This window comes from Bufo gargarizans, chromosome 1, assembly GCF_014858855.1.
Source record: "Bufo gargarizans isolate SCDJY-AF-19 chromosome 1, ASM1485885v1, whole genome shotgun sequence".
Classification (NCBI taxonomy): Eukaryota; Metazoa; Chordata; class Amphibia; order Anura; family Bufonidae; genus Bufo; species Bufo gargarizans.
Window position 1 is genome coordinate 572,956,659 of NC_058080.1, and position 21,980 is coordinate 572,978,638.

Below are 21,980 nucleotides of genomic sequence, written 5' to 3' on the forward strand. Positions count from 1 at the left end.
CCACGCTAGTTGATGCTAGTCGTGACGTCACTGGGCCGGCGGTAAACAGTGAGAGCGCAGCAGCGCTGCTGGAGCGCCGCTGCCTTCTCAAACAGCTGATCGGCAGGGGTCCTGGGTGTTGGACCCCCGCCGATCAGAAGCTGCTGATCTATCCAGAGGATAGATCATTAGTTAAATGAAAGTGCAGAACCCCTTTAAGGTGAATGGAACTGATTTTCAGTCACTGAATTTTATTTCCAAGTGTGAAGGCCCCCTTTAGTGGAGCCCCTTAGGCACCAGGGAACATGTGCATCCTTCTATTGCTGCACCCCTGCATACTTTCATCGAAAAGTCTGCATGTGTGTGCATACTGAGCTTTTACTACTGAACGCATTGAAACCCCTGAATTTTATGTAATTCTGACTTTGAATTCACTCAGGATCTGATTTAATAGAACAATTTCCCTTTTATTGAAATAAAAATTAATGAGATGTAATCATGTGTGTTTTAAAGCATGGAAGATTAGATAGACCAGTCATACCTGTAATTATGGTAAATACCGTGTCCTATGAATGACTTATGTTCTTACAGAATGGTCGGGAGCCCGTAACCCCCCCAGGTTGCCTCCAGGGCCTGTTCCAAGTTAGATCTATGTCTATGCATAGGTATTGTTCTTTTCAAATGTCACTTCCTTTTTTTAGTCCTTGTGACTATTACTTCTAATGTGGGTCGGTGTGTGCCCATGCCGCCTGACTGCCACATCTTTTGTTATTTTTACCTTTTATTTTTATGGTGCCTCTGAGTGGCTTGAAGAAACAAATAGGAGTTGCCATTAATGCCCCCATAAGTTGTGTGATATTTTACCCAGGCGTGTGTCTAGATCAGCACCCTCTTTGTTGCAGGTATGGTTGGCAGTGCTAACTCCTCAGGTATTGCTGCCTGCAAAATGCAGATGGAGCTTACAGCAGACACAGTCACTAACTGCATTACGCAAGACAGATCATGTGCTGAGCGCTGACAATTACAATAACTATGTTTTTATGGCGGTTTCCATTATAATAATTAATAGTCCTTTTAGGCTAATCCTTTTGAAGGCATTGTGCTTTTGGAAATGTTTATTTAGTGCAGAGCTTTGTTGCACAGCGGAGCCGTTAGCTGTTGGATATGTAGATTAGTCCGTAATGAACTTGTTTCATCTTGTAAAAATATTGAGGAGAATCTTTCTGACATACCTTTTTGGTTTGACGCCATGGATAGATTTAAAGGGGTTGTCTCACTTCAGCAAGTGGCGTTTATCATGTAGAGAAAGTTAATACAAGGCACTTACTAATGTATTGTTATCCATATTGCTTCCTTTGCTGGCTGGATTCATTTTTTCATCACCTTATACACTGCTTGTTTCCATGGTTACGATCACCCTGCAATCCAGCAGTGGTGGCTGTGCTTGTACATTATAGGAAAAAGCACTAGGCCATGTAAACTCTTATGGCCCGTCCACCAGAGAGGCCGAAGCTTTTTCCTATAGTTTGCAAGCAAGACCACCACGGATGGATTGCAGTGGATTGCAGGGTGGTCGTAACCATGAAAACCAGCAGTGTATAATATGATGGATAAATCAATTAGGCCGCCAGAGGAAGCAATATGGATAATGACAATACATTTGTAAGTGGCTTGTATCAACTTTGTCTACATGATGAATGCCATTTGCTGAATCCCTTTGACACAATCCCTTTAAGGGGTTCTCCTGGAGTGTGTAACAGTGCATTAGATATTCTTATATCTTATAGGATCGGTCTCCAGGACCACAGAAAGTCAGGGTTTGTAAGGCTGCTTTAAGAGCTGGAAATGTACATTGCTGCCTGTATATATGTTCAATGTTTTGTAGATGAAATATTAGTAAGCAAAAAAAAACCTGTACCGTGTCCCTCTTACCACAAGCAAATACAGAACAGTAGCTGAAATAATCCACATTCCTCCTCCTGCTTCCAAAAAATTGACATGTTGCACGATAAGGAATTACAATGTTGAAAGGGGATGAAAGAGGCAACTGGTTATTCCTGGGATCATTCCCCTTTACGCCAGTGGTAGGCAGCTCTAACTTTGTAATAGAGAATAACTAAAGATCCCCCATGATAAAAACCTCCTGTTTTCACACAGAACAGAAGCGACCATGTTTAGGTCACAGACTGCCCCTATAGAAGGAGCTCACCATTTGAAAAGGTTTTTTTGGCTTTGAAAAAAACAAAAAACAAAGCAACAAAAAACTTTTCACATGATGATTTGTGCCTATTTTTTGCACACATATATTCCAGAAAGGAGCACATATTAAATTCCTATTACAGAAGAGCAGAGGGGTGAACAACAGGGGGTCATTTACAAAGACTGGTCTTTGGTTCCCCCCTGCACCGGTGGAGAAAGCACCTAATTTATGATGATCGATTAGGCATGCCGTCGGCAGTCCTTGCGCTTGAAGTAGTTTTCACTCCGCTTTTACTACTGTCACTCCCTCCCCACTTCAGAGGAGCATTGTCCAAAAACAGGGTCTTGTGATTTTTTTTTATATGCAAAAGATTGGCGTGGGGCCTGTCTTCAATGTGTTAGTTTATTAACCATAACTAACTGAGTGCCTCCTCCTATTTAACGGCCTGTCCGACACCCCGCACTCCTGCCGATCAGCCGTTACAGGGTAGCTAATTGGAGCATTGCAGCAGTTACCAGCTCCATCCACTGCACAATGCTATTGTTATAATTATTATTACTTATTTGAAAGTGACATTAATTCCATGGTATTGTACATAAAGAGGGGATTACACATACATAATATAAAATACAATAAACAAGCAAATATTAACAGACTGGTACAGAGGGGCAGAGGACCCTGCCAGCAAGAGCTTACAATCTACAAGGGAAGGGGGAAGAACACAGTAGGAGAGGGTACAGTATGATACTCCAAAACTGCTACTGGATGGGGATACGGATTGTTTGACCTCCGCTGATCAGGTGTCCTGAGGATAGGCCAATAATAGGGAAATTTCCAGCTATGGCTTAAAAAGGTAAAAAAATAACCAATACGTGCATTCTGATGCAGCCCAGGTCCATTTCTGCTATCTACCTCCTGCTCCCTTCTCAACACATGGAAAATGCCTGGAAACCTCCTCTTAGCCAGACACTGGACACGGTGGTGATCTGCCACATACAGAGATCCACGGGGACCTGGCCGGTGTTGGAATGGTAGGGATATGGGGATCAGGAGGTAAATATTGGTGGTTTTTTCCACCATTATGTAAATCAATCTGCTTAGCTCATCTTGCTCCAAAACATGCTGCCAGCAGATTGGATTGCATTTTCAACGTGACAGGTTCCCTGTAAGCCATTATGATCTGCTCAGGACCAGTAGATCCTAATCTACAGGTTACCTACATAGGCTGTAATCTCTCTGAATGATAACTGGGTATTTATATCACTTCTTGTTTAACTAATACGCATGTCCAATTGCATCTCCCCTTGAAGTTTGCTGATTACCCCTTATAAGTTAACCAGGAAAGTGCTGGCTAAGTGAGAAAGCAGACACACGTGTGCATGCTCACTCTTGCTATACATTTTTGCATCTACTAAACATACCAGGCAATAGTCCCCAAAGAAAATTCATATCTACCCGATTCATGTTTTGACACGTGTCTGAGAGTCATTGTTGAATCAAATGTTTCATATAATACGTGACTGAAAAAAGGTTGTTGTCATTAGACTTTTAATCCATATGTAAGTGAGCAGGTATGTGCACAAAGCTGGGCCCAGGCAACTCTGTGCACCCTACTTTCTTTGCCAGCCCCATCCTCACCTTCCTGATGGACAGGGCCAGGCGAGAGGACTATGCAGGAACCTACCCTGTCAATCAAGAAGGAGAGGGAGGGGTTGGCAGAGAATGCAGGAGTAGCTTAGGCCCGCCCTCGGTGCCCTTAAAGGGGTTATGCTAAGATTGATGTAAAAATTAAAAACAGACATTATATAGTACATGACAATACCTTTCTAACAAAGTTAGAACCAGCCCTGTACTGTACCTTGCATGGGTCCAGAGATTTCCACATTCACTCTTCCAATTGCTCTGCTAGATTATCTTCAGCCTGGCAGCGTAGGGGGCGCGTCCTTTCTGCTGCAACTCTCTCCCTGTAAGGCCCCTTGCAGACGAGCGTGAGCGGGATAGGTGCGGATGCGTTGCAGATACATTCAGTGAAAAATGAGCGATTTCGCAAGCAAGTTCATTCAGTTTTGTCTGCGATCGCATTCACTTTTTATTGCGCGGGTGCAATGGAAATTAATGCGTTTTGCACGTGCGTGATAAAAAACTGTATACAAACAACATCGCTTAGCAAGCATCCGTGAAAAACTCATTGTATCTGCACTTGCTTGTGGATGCAATGCGATTTTCACTCAGCCTCGTTCACTTCTACGTGAAAAACGCTGAATATAGAACATGCTGCGATTTTCACACAACGCACAAGTGATCGTCAAAACCGGATTGCAAGTGTGAAAGTACCCTAATTTTCCCTCTATAAAACATAGATTTAAAGTCACTCCTTCTAACATTTAAATTAGCACCATACCTAACCTATCATAAATGAAATGTTACCGTATACAGATGGACAGGGTAGCTTCCCAGTGTTTGTAGAAGCCCGTAATCTGACCAGGAGACCATGCTGAAACATGCTTGATATGCCCGGATTTTCACATTTTATCTTCTTTCTCTAGAGTGACCTAAGCTGAATATCATGAATGTTTACGTTGATAACACACTGTTTCGACGTTCGCTATTCTACTTGCTGTATACGGACGCTCTTATATCCGTTGGATTATAGGATGGATTTCCAGCAAATTGGACCATTGTTCATTATTTCACCAGTACAAATAGCTTACTGACGGTGGCTCCTCTTGAGGCTACTTTTACATTATTATCACACATTCTTCATTTGTAAGTGGGGACAATTTTGATAAACGTACAGATCTGCAGATCTACAAAGAAAGCCATCAGCAGAATACAGATGTGTACAGCAGTTTGTATCATGTAAGCAGGGTTTTGTCATGATAGGCATGATTAGGTTAGGCTACTTTCACACTAGAGTTTTTACTGGATCCAGCAGGGTTCAGCAAAAAAAGCTTCCGTTACTGATAATACAACCGTCTGCATCTGTTATGAACTCCATAGATTTCTACGGGCAGTGGGTAATCTGATTACTTCAGCTGGCTGACAACCCTCTAGTCTCCTTCTCTGATTAGGGTGGGTTCACACTAGCGTTAGGGATTCCATTATGTCTTTCCGTTATAACATGGTTATAACGGAATCTATAGACTTGTCCTAATAGAAGTCTTTGGGAATCAAAATTGATCCGTCTGGGTCCCATCGACAGGACCTATTTTTTTGTCTTGGATTAAGGGGCCCAGACGGATCCGTTATGCTTTCCTATAGAGTTATATTAGGACGGAGAGCAAACGGAATGCCTTTTAAAGGCTTCTGTTTTGCATTCTGGCTGGGCATTCCTTTATTACCATGTTATAACGGAAAGCCATAACGGAATCCCTAACGCTAGTTTGAGCCTACCCTAAGACATATTAAAAAGCTTCTAATAATAGCCTGTATTATTGATTTAGGCAAAGTTTGTTGAAACGACAGTGACCATTCCAGCTTCACTTATTAAGATTATTGCATTAAAATTAAAGGGGTTGTCAATAAAAACTCTGGCAGCCCCCTTTAAATGTGATAAAATAACAAAAGAAGCCCTGCTCACCCCTCTTCTCCCCTGCCACTTCCAGCACTGTTTTCCAGTCCTCCCAGAAGCTGCGGTGACATTCCATGCATACAGGTCATGGGACATGACTGCTGAGGCCAGTGATTGGCTGCACCAGTGACTTACATGCATGGGACATCACCGCTGCAACCAGGAAAGCAAACAACTGTGGAGAAACCTGGACCTCACCTAAGGAAGGGGCAGAGGAGAATAGAGGTGAGTGTGGCATCTTATCTTCTAGCATATTTACAGGGGCTGTCTGAGTTTTTATTAAACTTGTACAACCCCCTTTGATGAGAATGAGTATTATGCCATGTTCTGCTTATTTGAAATAAGGAGGAAATTTTTTTTTCAGTACTGCTAGCTAGATTCCTGCCATCTAAAAGCAATGCCAGTCATCCAAGCATCAGTTTACAGTGATTCGTAAGAGAACAACCACAAATAGATCAGCGTGACGTTGAAGTGGTGAATCTAAAACCGATTCTGTGAGACAGCTTGTGCTTTAAGGTTAATTATGTTATCTGTGTGTGAATAGCAGTTCTGTCCGGCTGATATATCCAGTACTGTACTGCAGAAGAATACAGCTGATTGGACTCTCATAGTTGTTCTCCACGCTGCATACTCTTCCCTTATTCCACGTTACTAATGATGTGTTTATCTTGGGGGGTTAGCACTTGCCAAAGCTATAACGTTACTTGAAAGACTGCAGTGAATGACATGTGGTTTTAAAATAAATGCCTGCGCCACTTGGCGATGTGTTTTCTTCCCCATGCAGTAGATCTAGATAGATTGCATCAGTTTGTCAGAAGAGTACTTTAAAGATATATTTTATTTTTGTGGAAACATAATAAAGCACCTAAAGGGACATTTATCTAATCAGATATGTCAGTGCTCTAAAAAGTCACAAGTCATGGCAACTGCAATATTTTCTCCAATATTTGGTTAAATTTGTGACATTCTGTGATCTTTGCCACTTTTTACAGTGATTTTAAACCTGAATTATGGCTTATTTACTATGTGCGACTTTTGCAGAAGTCACCACCACCCTAATTTATAATAATGGGACCAAAATCACCTAATTCGGACCTTTCACCACTCCAGACATGTCTGTTTTAGTGAATTATTGTATTCCACATAAAAATTACAATTCTAGAGCATCTATTCTCATGACTGTATGTTGTGCATCTATTACTCCTGCTAGAATTTGATGAATAAAGGTCCAACTGGGTGTTACCAGTCAGTGGTATGCATCGACCCTCAGTTGGACCTTTATTCTTAAACTTCTAGCAGGAATAATGGAGGAAAAATACAACATCGCCATATGAATAGATGCTCCAGAATTGTTATTACAAAACAGAGAGAGGCGATAGGTCTTCTTTAATGCGACTTTCTTCGCCTCGTAGCAGATGGATCCTGCCAGGTTACATTGGAATTCATATCTAAGTATTTTATGACTTGAATTCCATGAAAACAAAAGACACCTTTACCTCTCTCTTTTATTTTTATAAAATGTTTACCCTTTATGTTAAAATGATGTATGTGAATAGTTTTTCGATGCTTCTTTACCAGTTTGTGCTTTTATATTATTGTGTTTGAGATCATCCCTGGTTTATCTTCATTAAGTGATGAGCCGTAAACACTCGCCGGGTGCTCCTTGGGCAGCTAAAAAGTAAAAAACCATATTAAGAGGTTGTTCATGCTAGTATTTATAGAGCCACCTTGGCACCGTGCTGGACAAGATTAGACGCCATTGTCTTTTAGGGTAAAAATAGTTGAGAAATCTGTTTTGGCCTCCTTTGATTGTCCTGCAAATAATAAGATTTCCAACCGTCTGCAGATTCCACAGTTTCTACTTTCATTCCACTCTCTGCACCGCTTAGCTTCTGAATTGCACAAGTGACGTCAAATGCTATCTATTAATGGAAAAAAGATTAAGCAGTATAATCTCTGCCCTTTTTTATTATTTATCTCCATGGCAGTATTTTGGGTGCCTGGAAACAGGGATTCTTCTCAGAAAACTTAAAACGAGCCTTTTCCTGACCAGTATTATTTGTGGCTACTTTGGCCACTCACTGAGGGCAGTTTTCGGGAATTTTGTCAGCTGCAATAGCTTATTTCCTTTTATTTATTTTCTAGGCTAGGCGTTTGCAAATTGTCAGTGTTGTGTCAGAGTATATTCGTAGGGTGTTTGTTCATCTCCAGTTAGTAAAAAGAAAAAGAAAATTTTTTTTTTCACTTTAATTTCTTTTCATAGCGCCATCATCTTCCATAGCGCTGTATGGTGCATATTTATAGCTGAATCATTTTATAGTTAAAGGGGTTCTGCAGTTTGTTTAAACTGATGATTTATCCTCTAGATCAGGCACCCCCTAACTGCGGCCCTCCAGCTGTTGCAAAACTACAACTCCCAGCATGGCCGAACAGCCTACAGGTATCCGCCTACATCAGGGCATTGTGGGAGTTGTTGTTTTACAACAGCTGGAGGGCCGCAGTTTGAGGATGCCTGCTCTAACGGATCAGCAGCATCTGACCGGTGGGGGTCTGACATCTGGGACCCTAAGCTGTTTGAGAAGGCAGCAGCGCTCCATTAGCGCAGCGGCCTTTTCACTGTTTACCGCTGGCCCAGTGACGTCACGACTAGTATCAACTGGCCTGGGCGCGGCTAAGCTCTGTTCACTTGAATGGTGCTTAGCCCCGCCCAGGCCAGTTGATACTAGTCGTGACGTCACTGGGCCAGTGGTAAACAGTGAGAAGGCCGCGGCGCTGCTGGAGCGCCGCTGGCTTCTCAAACAGCTGATCGGCAGGGGTCCCTGGTGTCGGACCCCCGCCAGTCAGATGCTGATGATCTATCCAGAGGATAGATCATCAGTTTAAACCGACTGCAGGACCCCTTTAAATGAAATGTGTCATCAGAAAATGGCCTATTGTTAAAATCACATCTTTATGTGAAACTTTTTTTTATAATTTTTTGTGATTTTTTTTATTTTTTTTTATTTTCTGTCACTTTCTAGTGCAGTTATCTTACAGGCCTCTAGGCCTACAATATGTTGAGATTTCCTGTTCTGTACAGGTTACTTTTCACTAGCCATCTCATTATCCTCTCAGGCAGGATTCCATCTGTGAAGATGGCATAGGATCCACAATAGGTGACATCACAGCATATCTGCTCCCTCCTGACTCCTGCACAGATCACTAAGCATGCCTAGAAAACTGTCCCATAGAATTCAATGATGTCCCCTCCAGTCTATTGTGGCTATGGCCCAACAGGAAGTTATGGTACTTTTAAGACCAGTGGCCAGTGTGAGAGCTGCATGAATGTAGAATTTTTTTTATTTTATTATAAATGGTGAAATGGGAAATAAATAAAAAAACATCAAAAATTCTTACAAATATATTAACATAAAAGATTCATGATTCATTCCCTTTAGCAGTACAGTCTGCAGTTTATAGTGGAGCAGTGCAAATGTGCCTAACATCACCACCCTGTTCTGATCTCCTTTGTAATGTTAAAGGCTCATTTACACAACAGTATGTATTTAGCGGTCTGCAAAAAAAGGAGCCGCAAAAAATATGGATGATGTCCGTGTCCATTCCGTATTTTGTGGAATGGAACAACTGGCCCCTAATAGAACGGTCGTATCCTTGTCCGTTATGTGGACAATAATAGGACATGTTCTATTTTTTTGTGGAATGGAGATACGGAAATGGAATGCACACGCAGTAACCTCCGCAAAAAAAAAAAAACGGACATGGAAAGAAAATGCGTTTGTGTGCATGAGCCCTAAAGATGACCCTAGTATAGGGATCAGCAACCTCCGGCACTTCAGCTGTTCTGCAACTACATCTCTCAGAATCCTCCTTTCACCTCTGTGGGTGTTAAAAGAACAGCCAAGTTTGCATGCTGGGAGTTGTAGTTTCACATCAGCTGAAGTGCCGAAGGTTGCTGATCCTTGCACTCAAGGGTATTGAAGTACGAAATAGCAAATAATGCTAGAAAACGTATGCTTGTCTGCGATAATTTATTATGTGTTTATATCACTGGTGCAAATAGCTGTGGGATGATTGCTGTAATTGACGGGTAATTAAACAATTAACACATTTCTCTCTATCACTGATAAAACTGTGCCGAGTGCAAAACTGACAGATCAGCAGCCCTCACGGCATATTCAGGGCCCCCCGCGTATTGCGTATAGATCGTTGGTAAACATTTATTTTGTGTGCGGATAGGAATATACACGATTTAATATATATATATATATATATATATATATATATATATTTTAAAAAAAGACTAACAGTAAAACTTGTTGCCCCTGGGAACCAATCAGAGCTTGGCTTTCATTTCTTTAACTGCTCTGGAAAAGTGTAAGCTGCATTGTGATTGGTTGGTGTGGACATCAAGGTCAGTACTTGTGTTAGGGTTGAGGCTGCTTATACATGTCCATGCCTGTGATGACATCCCTGACAAGACAAGATGGTCCATAAATGATCCGTGTTTGGTCTGTCAGTTTTTGCCCTCCGTGAGTCCTTTGTTTTCCCACAGACACTGCTAGGCTTGAAACTTATAGGGTCATTTATCAATTTAGTGTAAAGTAGAACTGGCTTAGTTACCCATAGCAACCAATCAGATTCCGCCTTTTATTTTCCAAAGGAGCTGTCAAAAATGAAAGATGGAATCTGATTAGTTGGTATGGGCAACCAAGCCAGTTTTACTTTACACCAGTTTAATAAATGACCCCATTAATTTCTAGACCATCTCCTCCCAACGGTCACTGACTGAACATGGATGTTATCCCTGGTGTCAGTGGTTTTCATGGACCCACAGACTTGGGCATGTTTGGAACACATGACAGACCAAAATAGTGCATGTCTCTGACTTTTCCAGTGACCTACAGTCAGATGTGTGAATAAACTCACTAAAATCATGGGGTACATGTGCTGTGGAGAACACGGACAGCGCACATCCGGTATTCACTGATGTGTGAAGGAGGCCTTATTCACACATCAGTGAATCATGGACAGCACATGTATCCATTGATTTAAGTGTGTTTGTTCACACATGCTTGTTTTTCCATAGACCATGGGTCAGTGGAAGAACAATGGAAGCATGCACTACTTTGGTTTGTGTGGCGGACCAGACACACCTATTGAAGCCTATGGGAAAAAGTAGCCCCACCATCCTCTAAAAAAAAAAGATACAAGGCTTTAATGAAGACTACTAGTGTTTAAGCGAAGCAAGTTTTCGATGCTACATCTGAAGTCGCTTCATTCAAAACTTAGGGATAATACTGTATGGAGATTTGTCTAGTACCTCGGGATCAAAGCCAAGTTCGGTTTTAAGTTTTAAAGTTGCTTTCCATTTTAAAGGGGTTTTGCCATCACAGACAATGGCAACATATCGCTAGGATATGCCCCCATTGTCTGATAGGTGCGGTTCCTACCTCTGGGAGAACGGAGCAGGTAAAGTAGTGGAGGGCGCACTGTACATGCGCATCCGCCCTCTATTCATTTCTATGGGGCCACCGAAAATAGCCGAACGGAAGTGCGGATGCGGACAGCACACAGTGTGCTGTCTGAATTTCTTTTCCAGCCCCATTGAAAATGAACGGATCCATTGCAGAACGGATCCGGATCCATTTTGCGGACGTAAGAATGGACCCCAAGTCTGTCAATGATTGTCAAAAGATCTGTAATTATCTTATAATAACAGCTTCATTAATGTCCTATGTCCCTTTCCACTGCTCTCTTGAAAGACAGTTGCTATGGCTTGTCTGTCTCCAGGAAGACGGAGGGGCGGTCCTTCGCACTGCATGCCTGCATTAGTCTTCAGAGTGAGGAGGCGTGTCTCTCTTAGTAATCCAATCTGATTGGCTGGCAGGGAGCTGCTGGCTATAGCAAGTGTATATGTGAAGTGAGGGAAAGCTGTTTTGTCCTCAGAGAACTTGCAGATGAGCCATCTTGAGAAGGTCCTCATATTGTAAATGTTTAAATAGCCGTAACTAAGGGAAAAACTCAAGGAAAACAGTGGTATGTGAAGAAGCTAAAGATTGCTTTATGCATAACGCTGTTGCAGCAGTAACATATGCTAAAATAGATTTTTTTATGAAAACATGACGGTTACACTTCAAAATGGCCGCTTGCAGTCTGTCTTAGAATATGAGATAGACTGGTGGCTTCTACTTGCAGAGCTCTCTGGTACTTGCATATATTACATACTGGTGAGTGTTCCTGTCAGGCTGCTCAGCCATGATGGCATATCATAGGCTGGATTGCATAATTACCATATATTATAGTGCAGTGTAGTGAGGGCCCACCTCCTCACTCCCCTAGTCCTGCTCACATTACAGAGGAGCCAGTTTCCGCTTATGAAATTCGTTCACACTTCGTTTGTTGGTAAAAAGTGAATTGCGTTATGGATTCTGTTACCGCGGACCATAACTCATTTCTATGACGGAATGCATAACTGAATGCCTTTAGAGGCATTCCGTTATTCATTCCGTCATAATAAAAGTCTATGGGCTGCAAAACGGATCCGTCCCATTTCCGTTATGCAGGGGAGGACTCTCCTGCATAACGGAAACGGGACAGATCCTCTAAAGGCATTCCGTTATGCATTCCATCATAGAATTATGGTCCATGGTAACGGAATCCATAACACAATTCACTTTTTACCTACAAATGAAGTGTGAACGAATTTCAAAATATGAAATTCGCTCATCGCTAGCTCACATCCTAGGACAGGTTGCTGGCCATTTTAAACTCTGAGAAAGTTCTGTATACATAGCATAAAAGGTGATGTTAAAAATTGTGTGTTACACTCTGCGTCTTGCTGAGCGTATGGGAGCATTTGTAATAAGAGTGTATTATTACCCAAAATGGTAACAATAATAAAGGGTTTTATCAGCCAGGCTTTAAAAACCTCAGCTACAAGGTCATTGCAGTGGTAATACGTAGCCCTGGCTTTTGGTTATTGATCAGAGGAAGGATTGTTAGAGAGGAGAATGGCGTGGGCAGGGATGCGGCTCCTGGGTTCTGTGAAGACTCCAGTAAAGATATTGATTACGGAGAGAAAAGCTTGCCGTTCACCGTACAGAGCGTTCACCTAATTGCTACACATGAAATACGTCAGTCTGAGGAATATTGACTTGCAGACTATCTTCTTATGTCTCTGCAAGCCCTGCGTTCCACAGCCATATATTTAGATGGGAGGTTGTCTTCAGGGGGCAGCTGTGTGCCTTCCCATCTGTCACATGGAACAAGAGTGGGGAAACGTATGTAACAGGAGAATTTCCCTCATTTATTATACTCAAGCATTCATTGCAGACTTATGGCATGGCCGTAAGTTCTTGTTCACATGCCCTGCGCAGACAAGTAATAGTTTACCAAGAAAGAGTGGGTTGTGCATTTTAGTATAGTTTGCTAAACTATGCGGGTCATTTTTCATTCTGAAATACACCTAAATTAGGTGTATTTCAGGCGCAGATTGCTAGTTGCGCCGCAATCTGTGACTTCGCCCCACTCACGCCAGGTCTAAATAATTGGGCGAGCCATGGGCAGGGAAGGGGACTGACCTCTTCATATTTTCGTCAGAACCACCGCCAGCTTAGGGCGTCTAAAATACCAGTTTTAATAAAGACTGCCCTTTTCCTACGGTGAACATAAAGGACGTGAAAATGAGCGTGCAGACTTATTGCTCATCGTTCACACACCAGCTGAACTCTCTCTCCATTTCAATGAGTTATGTATATTGCAGGATGAGGCCTCATGCACACGACTGTCCCTTTTGCGGTCCACTTCTATCTTTTTGCGGAACGGACATACGGATGATCTGTGTACTTTCTGCATCCGTATGTCAATGCCACAAAAAGACAGGACCTGTCCTATAATTAGCTCAAAATGCAGATCACAGACCCATTGAAGTCAACGAGTCCGCAAAAAATGTGGATGCAGCACAGGGGCGGTATCTATGTTTTGCAGATCTGCAATTTGCGGATCACAAAATACATACAGTCATGTGCATGGGGCCTTAAGGGGATGTCCAGTTGTGGACTTACAAAAAAACAAACTTTAGACAGTTGGGTAATTGACTCCCCGTAGGTCAGAGCTATGAGTCTGAATTGATCTTAAAGGGGTATTCTGGTTAGAGAAAGTTATCCCCTATCCACAAGATGGGAGATAACTATTAGATAGTTGCGGGTCCTACCACTTGAGCCCCCACTGATCACAAGAATGGGGCCCCCATATCCCATGGAATTCCCTGAAAAGGATGGAGCACCTGGTCACAAATGTGCTCCGCCGCTCCATTTATTTGTATTGAAGCACCGGAGCTAGCCGAATGTTGTGCTTGGCTATCTCCAGCACTCCTATAAAAGATGAATGGAGCAGCGGCATGCTTTTCCGACTAGCCACTTCATGGGGCTCCCGTTCTCATGATCGGTGGGGTCCCAGCAGTAGGACCGTCCCCAACGGCTCTGATAGTTATTCCCTATTCTTTGGGCAGGGTTTAATGTCTCTAACCCGAATACTTCTTTAATTCCCCTTTGGTGTCCTGCTTTGTCTGCTGTGTGTAAGCACAAGTCCATTACAAGCTTACGAGACCTGTCTGTCTGGCCATCCTTTAATCTGTCCTGCAGTTATTTCTTTGTTAACCGTTTACCTGCTGTTGACGATAAAAGCAGTATGGAGGTTGGATTTCTGCTGCGGAGATGCTATGGATACATGCAGGGTATGCCACAGGAGGGAAATATTTTCCCATACTAAAAATAGGACCGCACTAGAACAAAAAGGTCACAAAATTTGAAGCAAGGACTACTTAACTGTTTAATGCCTGCAGTCACATGTCCCCGCTATATGCTGATGTGACATTATATATTCACTATGAAACCTATGAGTGTTTTTCTTTACTATATCTATTACTATGAGTCAGTGGCTGTGCATTACTACAGTATTGAAGTACTACTGACACCGCTACAGTGATCCCACAACTTATAATGGTCTCAGGATACAGTGATCTTTCCTGGGCCACTGTAACATGAAACTAGACTCAACATATAATGCCTCAGACATTGCTGATCAGCGGCACATATGATTGACTGGAAGATCAAGCCAAGTAACATGGACATTTCACTGGTAAAACACCAGCATTGTCTGTCTAGTACCTCCCCCTACAGTACAGCGTGATACTACATGTCCTGTACCACTCAATACACTCAGGATTTTTACATGTAAGGACTTGCTTTTTCTGGGTTATCTGCTTATTCTTTGTTAAGCTTCAATTTTTCTTATTTTAGAATGGTATTTTAGTGCTGTAGATGCCATTACAGATCAAGATGCAGTATTTTCAAGTTACAATGGTGACCCGAGAACCAATTAAGGGGAGCCGGAAGCTGAATGTAATGATACCTTTTATTTATAATGCAAAAGTATTTATAATCCCAAAGTACTTATAATCCATATGCAGATGAGCAGTTAAAGGGCTTGTCCCACAAAAAGTATTCTACTGTTCTCAAACCAGCACCTAGATCTTAATATTTCTGTCACTTCATGTAATTAAAAATTTAGTATAGCCACAGAGCTATTCAATGAACTCTATCTGCATAGCGCCACCTGATGTTTGCTCTTTTTCTAATTTTTCTGTCCACCTCAGGAAGGTGGACACATTTTCTCATTTCCATCCTTCAACCACCACACCAGCTGCAGCAAACAGGACACGCTCCCTGAGCTGCTAGCTTGAAATAAATCTAGCAGAGCAATTGGAGCAATGAATGGGGAAATCTCTGGACCCATGTGAGGTACAGGACTGGTTGTTGCTTTGTTAGAAAGCGATTGTAATATACTACTTGGTAACTGATTTTAATTTTTTACAATAATCATGGGATAACGCCTTTAAGTGCATTGAAGGTGGGCCCCAGCCACTCTGTGCACTATTGCTTCTCCTGCTCCTTCTGCCAGCCTCTCCCTCTCCTTCTTGATTGACAAGGGCAAGCGAAATGACTATGCAGAAACTTACCCTGTCAATCAAGAAGCAGAGGGAGGGGCTGGCAGGCGGAGCAAGAGTGCGCTGAGTGGATGGGGCCCACCCTCTTTTTCTCCATTATGAAGCTAAGTGAAAGGGATGTTTACATTCTGCTGAGCTAGCCTTTTAAGACATTGTGCTTTGTAAGTTAACTGGTGGCAGATTCCGTTCAGTGTTAGAAATTTAGACATTTTTGCTGCGCAGCATTAGTTGTATTTCCTAAAGATATCTCAGCTCTTCTTAATACTGGCAAATGTCCTAAAGTGTTTGGATCACACTTTCTGGATCAGTTTGTATTAATGTATTACCAGAGATTTGAATAAAAATAGTTCAGGATGTCTTGCGTATAAAACGGCAGGGTTTCCTTTTTCGTCTTCATGCAGTTGTCTATAGGCTGCCAGCTATAAGTATTTCTATTGAACCCGGTACAAGAACAGAAGCTAGTACATTTACCATACTTGCTAGCATTCCTTGTACCAGGTCATGTTTTCACTAGAAGAAGGTTCTCTGTTTGTTGCTACTTTCCTAATGTTTCTTGTTGTGGCCATTTCTAGTATATAAACGTCCGTATCTTGGTTCTGCGTCCAATCTGCATTTTTCGTAGATTGCATATGGACATATTCATTTCTATGGGTCTGCAAAAAAATACGGACAGGGAGGCCTGCGGATGGGTGAGGATCACCCTGTGAGTGAGAAGGTGACAAAACGCTGCACCCTAAAATGTAATATGGTTAACCATGGTAACTGTCAAACAACTATTTATTTGTCCAAGAAACGGAAAGTCTGGACCAGAAAGAGATTAAAGCTACGTCCACACCTGCGTTAAGGCATTTCGGGACTGTTTTCCGTAGGAGGAGCAAAATACCAGGATTGCTGTATTCGGCATGGCAGAACACCACCAGGGCCTACTGGATCCCTAATCACTATAATGGAATGTGTTGGGTTCCCAGCAAGAATGCCAGCTTTCTACAGGAAAAAAAACCCCACTGCTACAGAGTACTGGAATGCCTTAATGCAGATGTGGACATAGCCTAACATAAAAGGACCTCAGTCAGGTTTTCATTTTTAGCTGGAGGAATGGTTTGGGGCAGGGATCAGCAACCTTCGGAATTGCAGCTGTGGTGAAGCTATGATCCCAGCGTGCACACTTGCTCAGCTTTTCTCAAAGCTCCCATAGAGGTGAATGGATCATGCTGGGAGATGTAGTTTCACAAGAGCTGGAGTGCTGGGGCTTGCTGACCCCTGGTCACATTGTTGTCATATCATTCTTAGACTTTCCTAATCTGTCATGGTTCCTTGTTGCTGCTATTTCTAGTATATAAACATCCGTATTTTGGCTCCACATCTGATCTACATTTTTTGCAGATTGCATATGGACATATTCATTTCTATGGGTCTGCAAAAAATACGGACAGCACACAGATGTCATCTGTGTGGCCGTTCTGCAAATTATAGAACGTGGCCTATTCTTGTCCGTTTTGCAGAAATTGTGGCATGCACGCAGGTTGTATTCTGCGGATCCGTGTTTTTCAGACTGTGAAGCGGATATGATCGCGTGCATGAGGCCTTATAAAAAGATTGTATTTAAGGGGTTTTGCCATTTCAGACAATGGGGGCATATCGCTATGATATGCCCCCATTGTCTGATAGGTGCGGGTCCCACATCTGGGACTCGCACCTACAACAAGAAAGGAGCAGGGAGAGCTGTGGCTGGAGGACCCCAGATTTTCCGGGGTCCGTCCACCACCAAGCTGCTCCCATAGAAGTGAATGGGAGCACACCGTGCACGCGCAGCCCCTGCTCCTATTCATTTCTATGGGGCAAAAGGAAATAGCCGAGCCAGCGCTGGGCTATTTTTTTGGCGGCCCCAGAGAAATTAATAGAGGGCGGCTGCGCATGCACAGTGAGCCCTCTGTTCATTTTTCCGCTCCATTCTCATTGTAGGTGCGGGTCCCAGAGGTGGGACCTGCACCTATCAGACAATGGGGGCATATCATAGCGATATGCCCCCATTGTATGTGATGGGAATACCCCTTTAAAGGGAACCTGTCACCTAGATTTTGTGTATAGAGCTGAGGACACGGGTTGCTATATGGCCGCTAGCACATCCGCAATACCCAGTTCCCATAGCTCTGTGTGCTTTTATTGTGTAAAAAAAAAACTGATTTGATACATATGCAAATTAACCTGAGATGAGTCCTGTCCCTGACTCATCTCACATACAGGACTCATCTCGGGTTAATTTGCATATGTATCAAATCAGTTTTTTTTTACACAATAAAAGCACACAGAGCTATGGGGACTGGATATTGAGGATGTGCTAGCAACCCATGTCCTCAGCTCTATACATAAAATCCGGGTGACAGGTTCCCTTTAAATGAACTTCAGAGATTGGTTTTGTCAAACTGCTTTGTGTACATTTCAACATTGAGTGTTGTATTGCACTTGGTCATGTGTAACAGGTGCTGAAGACCTGCAGTATTGAAAAGGTTAAATCCATCATTCACACATTACATGTTTCCCATCTGGAAAACATAAGTGAAATATGAAGACTGGAGGATGATGCGTTATGTCCAGAAGATGGAAAAATAACTTTGTCATATGTCTGACTTGTTTCAGGTTCCCCCCAAATGACTGGCAGTCATTTAAAAACCTCTAAGCGGAGTTCCTCGGGTCACTGATTCTGTCAGCTTTGGAGGGACAGAGATTTTTTTCTTCAAGATGCTGATTAAGGAATATCGCATCCCGCTTCCCATGACTGTGGAGGAATACCGGATTGCACAGCTCTACATGATCCAGGTTTTACATTTACTTTTTTTCCTTTAGTGTAATTCTAATTCTGCTAAACACCATTGGTGCATACTGTTTAGCAATGTTCGGCTCTATTAGGCAGGGTTCATATAATGTTTAACTTATACAAAAAACATATACGTTAAACGGATCGCTCTTATGGAAGCCATACAGTGGCAGCTGTCAGTCCGTCACCATAGTAAAAAGTTTTCATTGAGTTCCATTGTAAAAAAAAAAATCTATATAAGAATACTTTTTTTTTTTTTTTTTTTTTTTACTGGAATCTGCAGGATGGAAAGGGTAGAATACTTTGCTTTTGCATCCTTTTTCCCCAGCGTATATGTTAAACATAAGACAAAAACGTGATATGAAATGAACCCAGCCTAAGGCTCCATTCACACTTCCGCAGAATGGGTCCGCATCCGTTCCGCACCCATTCATTCTCTATGGGGACGGAATAGATGCGGACAGCACACAGTGTGCTGTCTGCATCCGCAATTGCGGAGCGCGTCCCCGATCTTCGGGTCCGCAGCTCTGCAAAAGATAGAACATGTCCTATTCTTGTCCGCAGCTTGCGGACAAGAATAGGCATTTCTATGGGGGTGACGGGCTGGTGTGTTGCGGGTCCGCAACACATCACGGACGTGTGAATGGAGCCTTAGATTTACAATTAACATGTAGACATAAAAGAGCAGTCCACACAGTGCCGACTTGACATGCTGGAAATGCCATTAAAGGGGTTGTGTCACTTCAGCAAATAGCATTTATCATGTAGAGAAAGTTAATACAAGGCACTTACTAATGTATTGTGATTGTCCATATTGCCTCCTTTGCATTTTTCCATCACATTATACACTGCTCGTTTCCAGGGGTTATGATCACTCTTCAGTCCAGGAGCAGTGGCTGTTCTTGCACACTGTAGGAAAACGTGTTGGACTCCCTGGTGGCCAGAACTATGGGAGTGCACATAGGCCAGCGCTTTTTCCTATAGTGTACAAGCATGGCCACTGCTGCTGGATTACAGGGGGGTTGTAACCATGAAAACGAGCAGTGTATAATGTGATAGAAAAATTAATCAAGCCAGCGAAGGAGGCAATATGGACAATCACAATACATTAGTGGGCTGACTCCCGGCACCTCCACCGATTAGCTGTTTGAAGAGAGAGAATTCATATCAGCGCTGCCTTCTCTGCTCTGTTTACCTGCTCGCTGCAGCAATTGTAGTGGGGAGCAGTGTAATTACAAGTATGGCGTCCCCAGTCACTGCTATGGGACGGCTCTGTATTATCCACTGAAAAAGACAGAGCCATCCCATAGAAGTGAATGGGGATGCAATACTTGTAATTACACTGCTCCCCACTACAATTGCTGCAGTGAGCAGGTAAACAGAGCAGAGAAGGCAGCGCTGATATTAATTCTCTCTCTTCAAACAGCTAATCGGTGGAGGTGCTGGGAGTCAGCCTACTGCTGATCTGATATTGATGACCTATCCTGAGGATAGGTCATCAATAGTAAAAAGTGGAGAACCCCTTTAATTTTCTCTACATTATAAATGCCATTTGCTGAAGTGAGACAACCCCTTTAAAGGCCCACCCAGTTACCGGCCCTAGCAGTGTCTCACCTCAGTTACTGATTGGGCAAGCAGGGGTTTTCCTTTCAATTCGGACATGTCAAGCTTGGGCAGACAGTGGCGAAAGATCTGCTCATGGCAGCAGCGGGGGATTGGTGGACATGAGTAATGCAGATTTTTCTGTCATTTTACTATTGTCTAGCTGGGTGATTGCTAATTATTTATTGTATTTTTAAATGTCTCACTTAAAAACTGAGGATAAGTCAGCAATATAAAAAAAAAACTCTGGAAAACCCCTTTAAAAGCATTGTTTGCTTGGAGGTATTTCCAGATGATAAGCTGATCACAGAGCGTCCCGCTGATGTCATCTGTATGGGAATCGCAGGTTTAGTGAAGCCTAGTAAGTCATTGGGCCGTCCTGGTAGTGCACTGACATGCCGGGTCTTTCAGAGGGACATACTCTGTCTAGCCTCCCTCTACTCTGGGCTCTGAATGAGGGACTCTGCTATATTTACCCAGGTTTCTACACCAGACCGTCCCTTTAGTGCAATCCTTGTGACATTAGATAATCGCCCCGCTGCAGTTTAACACATAAGCAGGGTGCACTGTACATCTTCTCACAGCACTAATTAGATTAAAATCAGATTGTCTGATGCGTGAAGGATGCGGATTACAGGGAGCAGGAGTGGGCCTCAGCTGCAGGCTCCATGGTTACGCCTGACATCAGAGCGCGCTCCGCCAACTATGCTGTGCAGGGTGTGCGGCAAGCATCGTCCTAAGCTAAACCCAGCGGATTGCTGATGTAGCCAGGTTGCTAAGGTAACAGATGCTGAACACGGATTCTGATGCGGCTTGTGTGACTATGGTAGTGGTGAGGAAAGGGAAGAGTTAGCAGCCATGGTCCAGATAGTGGGAGTCATGCTCTCTCCCAGAATAGATCTGGAGGGAGGAAAGGAGGGGGTGTTTGTGTACACTTGTAGTGTCAGACAGCTGTGCGGGGAGGAATTTATGTGGTAGTCCATAGCTTACATTTTGCTTATTTGAATCGAACTAGCATTTATATTTTTCTTAGCTATGGATAAAAAAAATAAAAAATAATCATTAGGCAGCCATCCTTCTGCACAAAGATGAATGGCGTTCGGACCTGTCGCTCGCACCACGTGTTGCTGTCTCACTTGGCACTTCAGATGAAACTAATGTTATCACAAGTGTAATTGTAAAAGCACTACGTTTTATTCTACCCGCAATACCCCATATGGGTGTTTGCTTGGGCTTCATGGCCTATTCTAGTAATGGCTGACTGACAAAGATTACAAGAGCTAGACCTCCACAGCTATGTTAGCATCAGGTAGCCACAGGCAGGGCTCCACATCAATGTGGTGGGCCTAGTAGCCTCTAGGAGGCTTGAGGTGACCACAGCAACTGAACGGCTCCCTCACCGCTTGGGCCGTGGGAGCGCAGTTATCACCAGGAAAGCCGCCTCAGATGGGGTGGCATCTAAGAGGTTAAATGACCAGGATCAGCATCATCACTGATTCTAGTCATTGAGGCCAGGTGCTGACTGTATAATATCAAGTGAGCACGCTCCATACACCATTACACCGCACTGTACATAGTGGTTTATGCTAGTGTTAAAGATCCACTTCCACCCAAAAAATGTATTCGCTGGCCCATTATAAAGGTGCATGATGTAATTTTCTTACCAGTGACTGTATTTGTGTACAAATCCCCTCACTATTGATCCTCAATTTGCGGACCTCAAAACACTTGCGGACGTCTTAATGGACCCTTAGACTGAGAGCAGGGAGCGTTGTAAAATTATTATAAAAAAACCATGCACCTGCTC

The 21,980-nt window shown here is 43.0% G+C and overlaps 1 protein-coding gene across 13 annotated transcripts in view; it reads left to right on the top strand.

Moving 5' to 3' along the window:
- The window catches only part of PITPNM2 (phosphatidylinositol transfer protein membrane associated 2), a 341,114-nt gene that overhangs the window by 125,942 nt on the left and 193,192 nt on the right, over positions 1-21,980 (top strand). For all 13 annotated transcript variants that reach the window (XM_044275701.1, XM_044275709.1, XM_044275705.1 and 10 more), the window contains one exon: positions 18,394-18,573. In XM_044275701.1, the coding sequence (XP_044131636.1) occupies positions 18,496-18,573 (78 nt within the window). In that variant the 5' untranslated portion in view covers positions 18,394-18,495. The remainder of the gene's footprint in view (positions 1-18,393; positions 18,574-21,980) is intronic.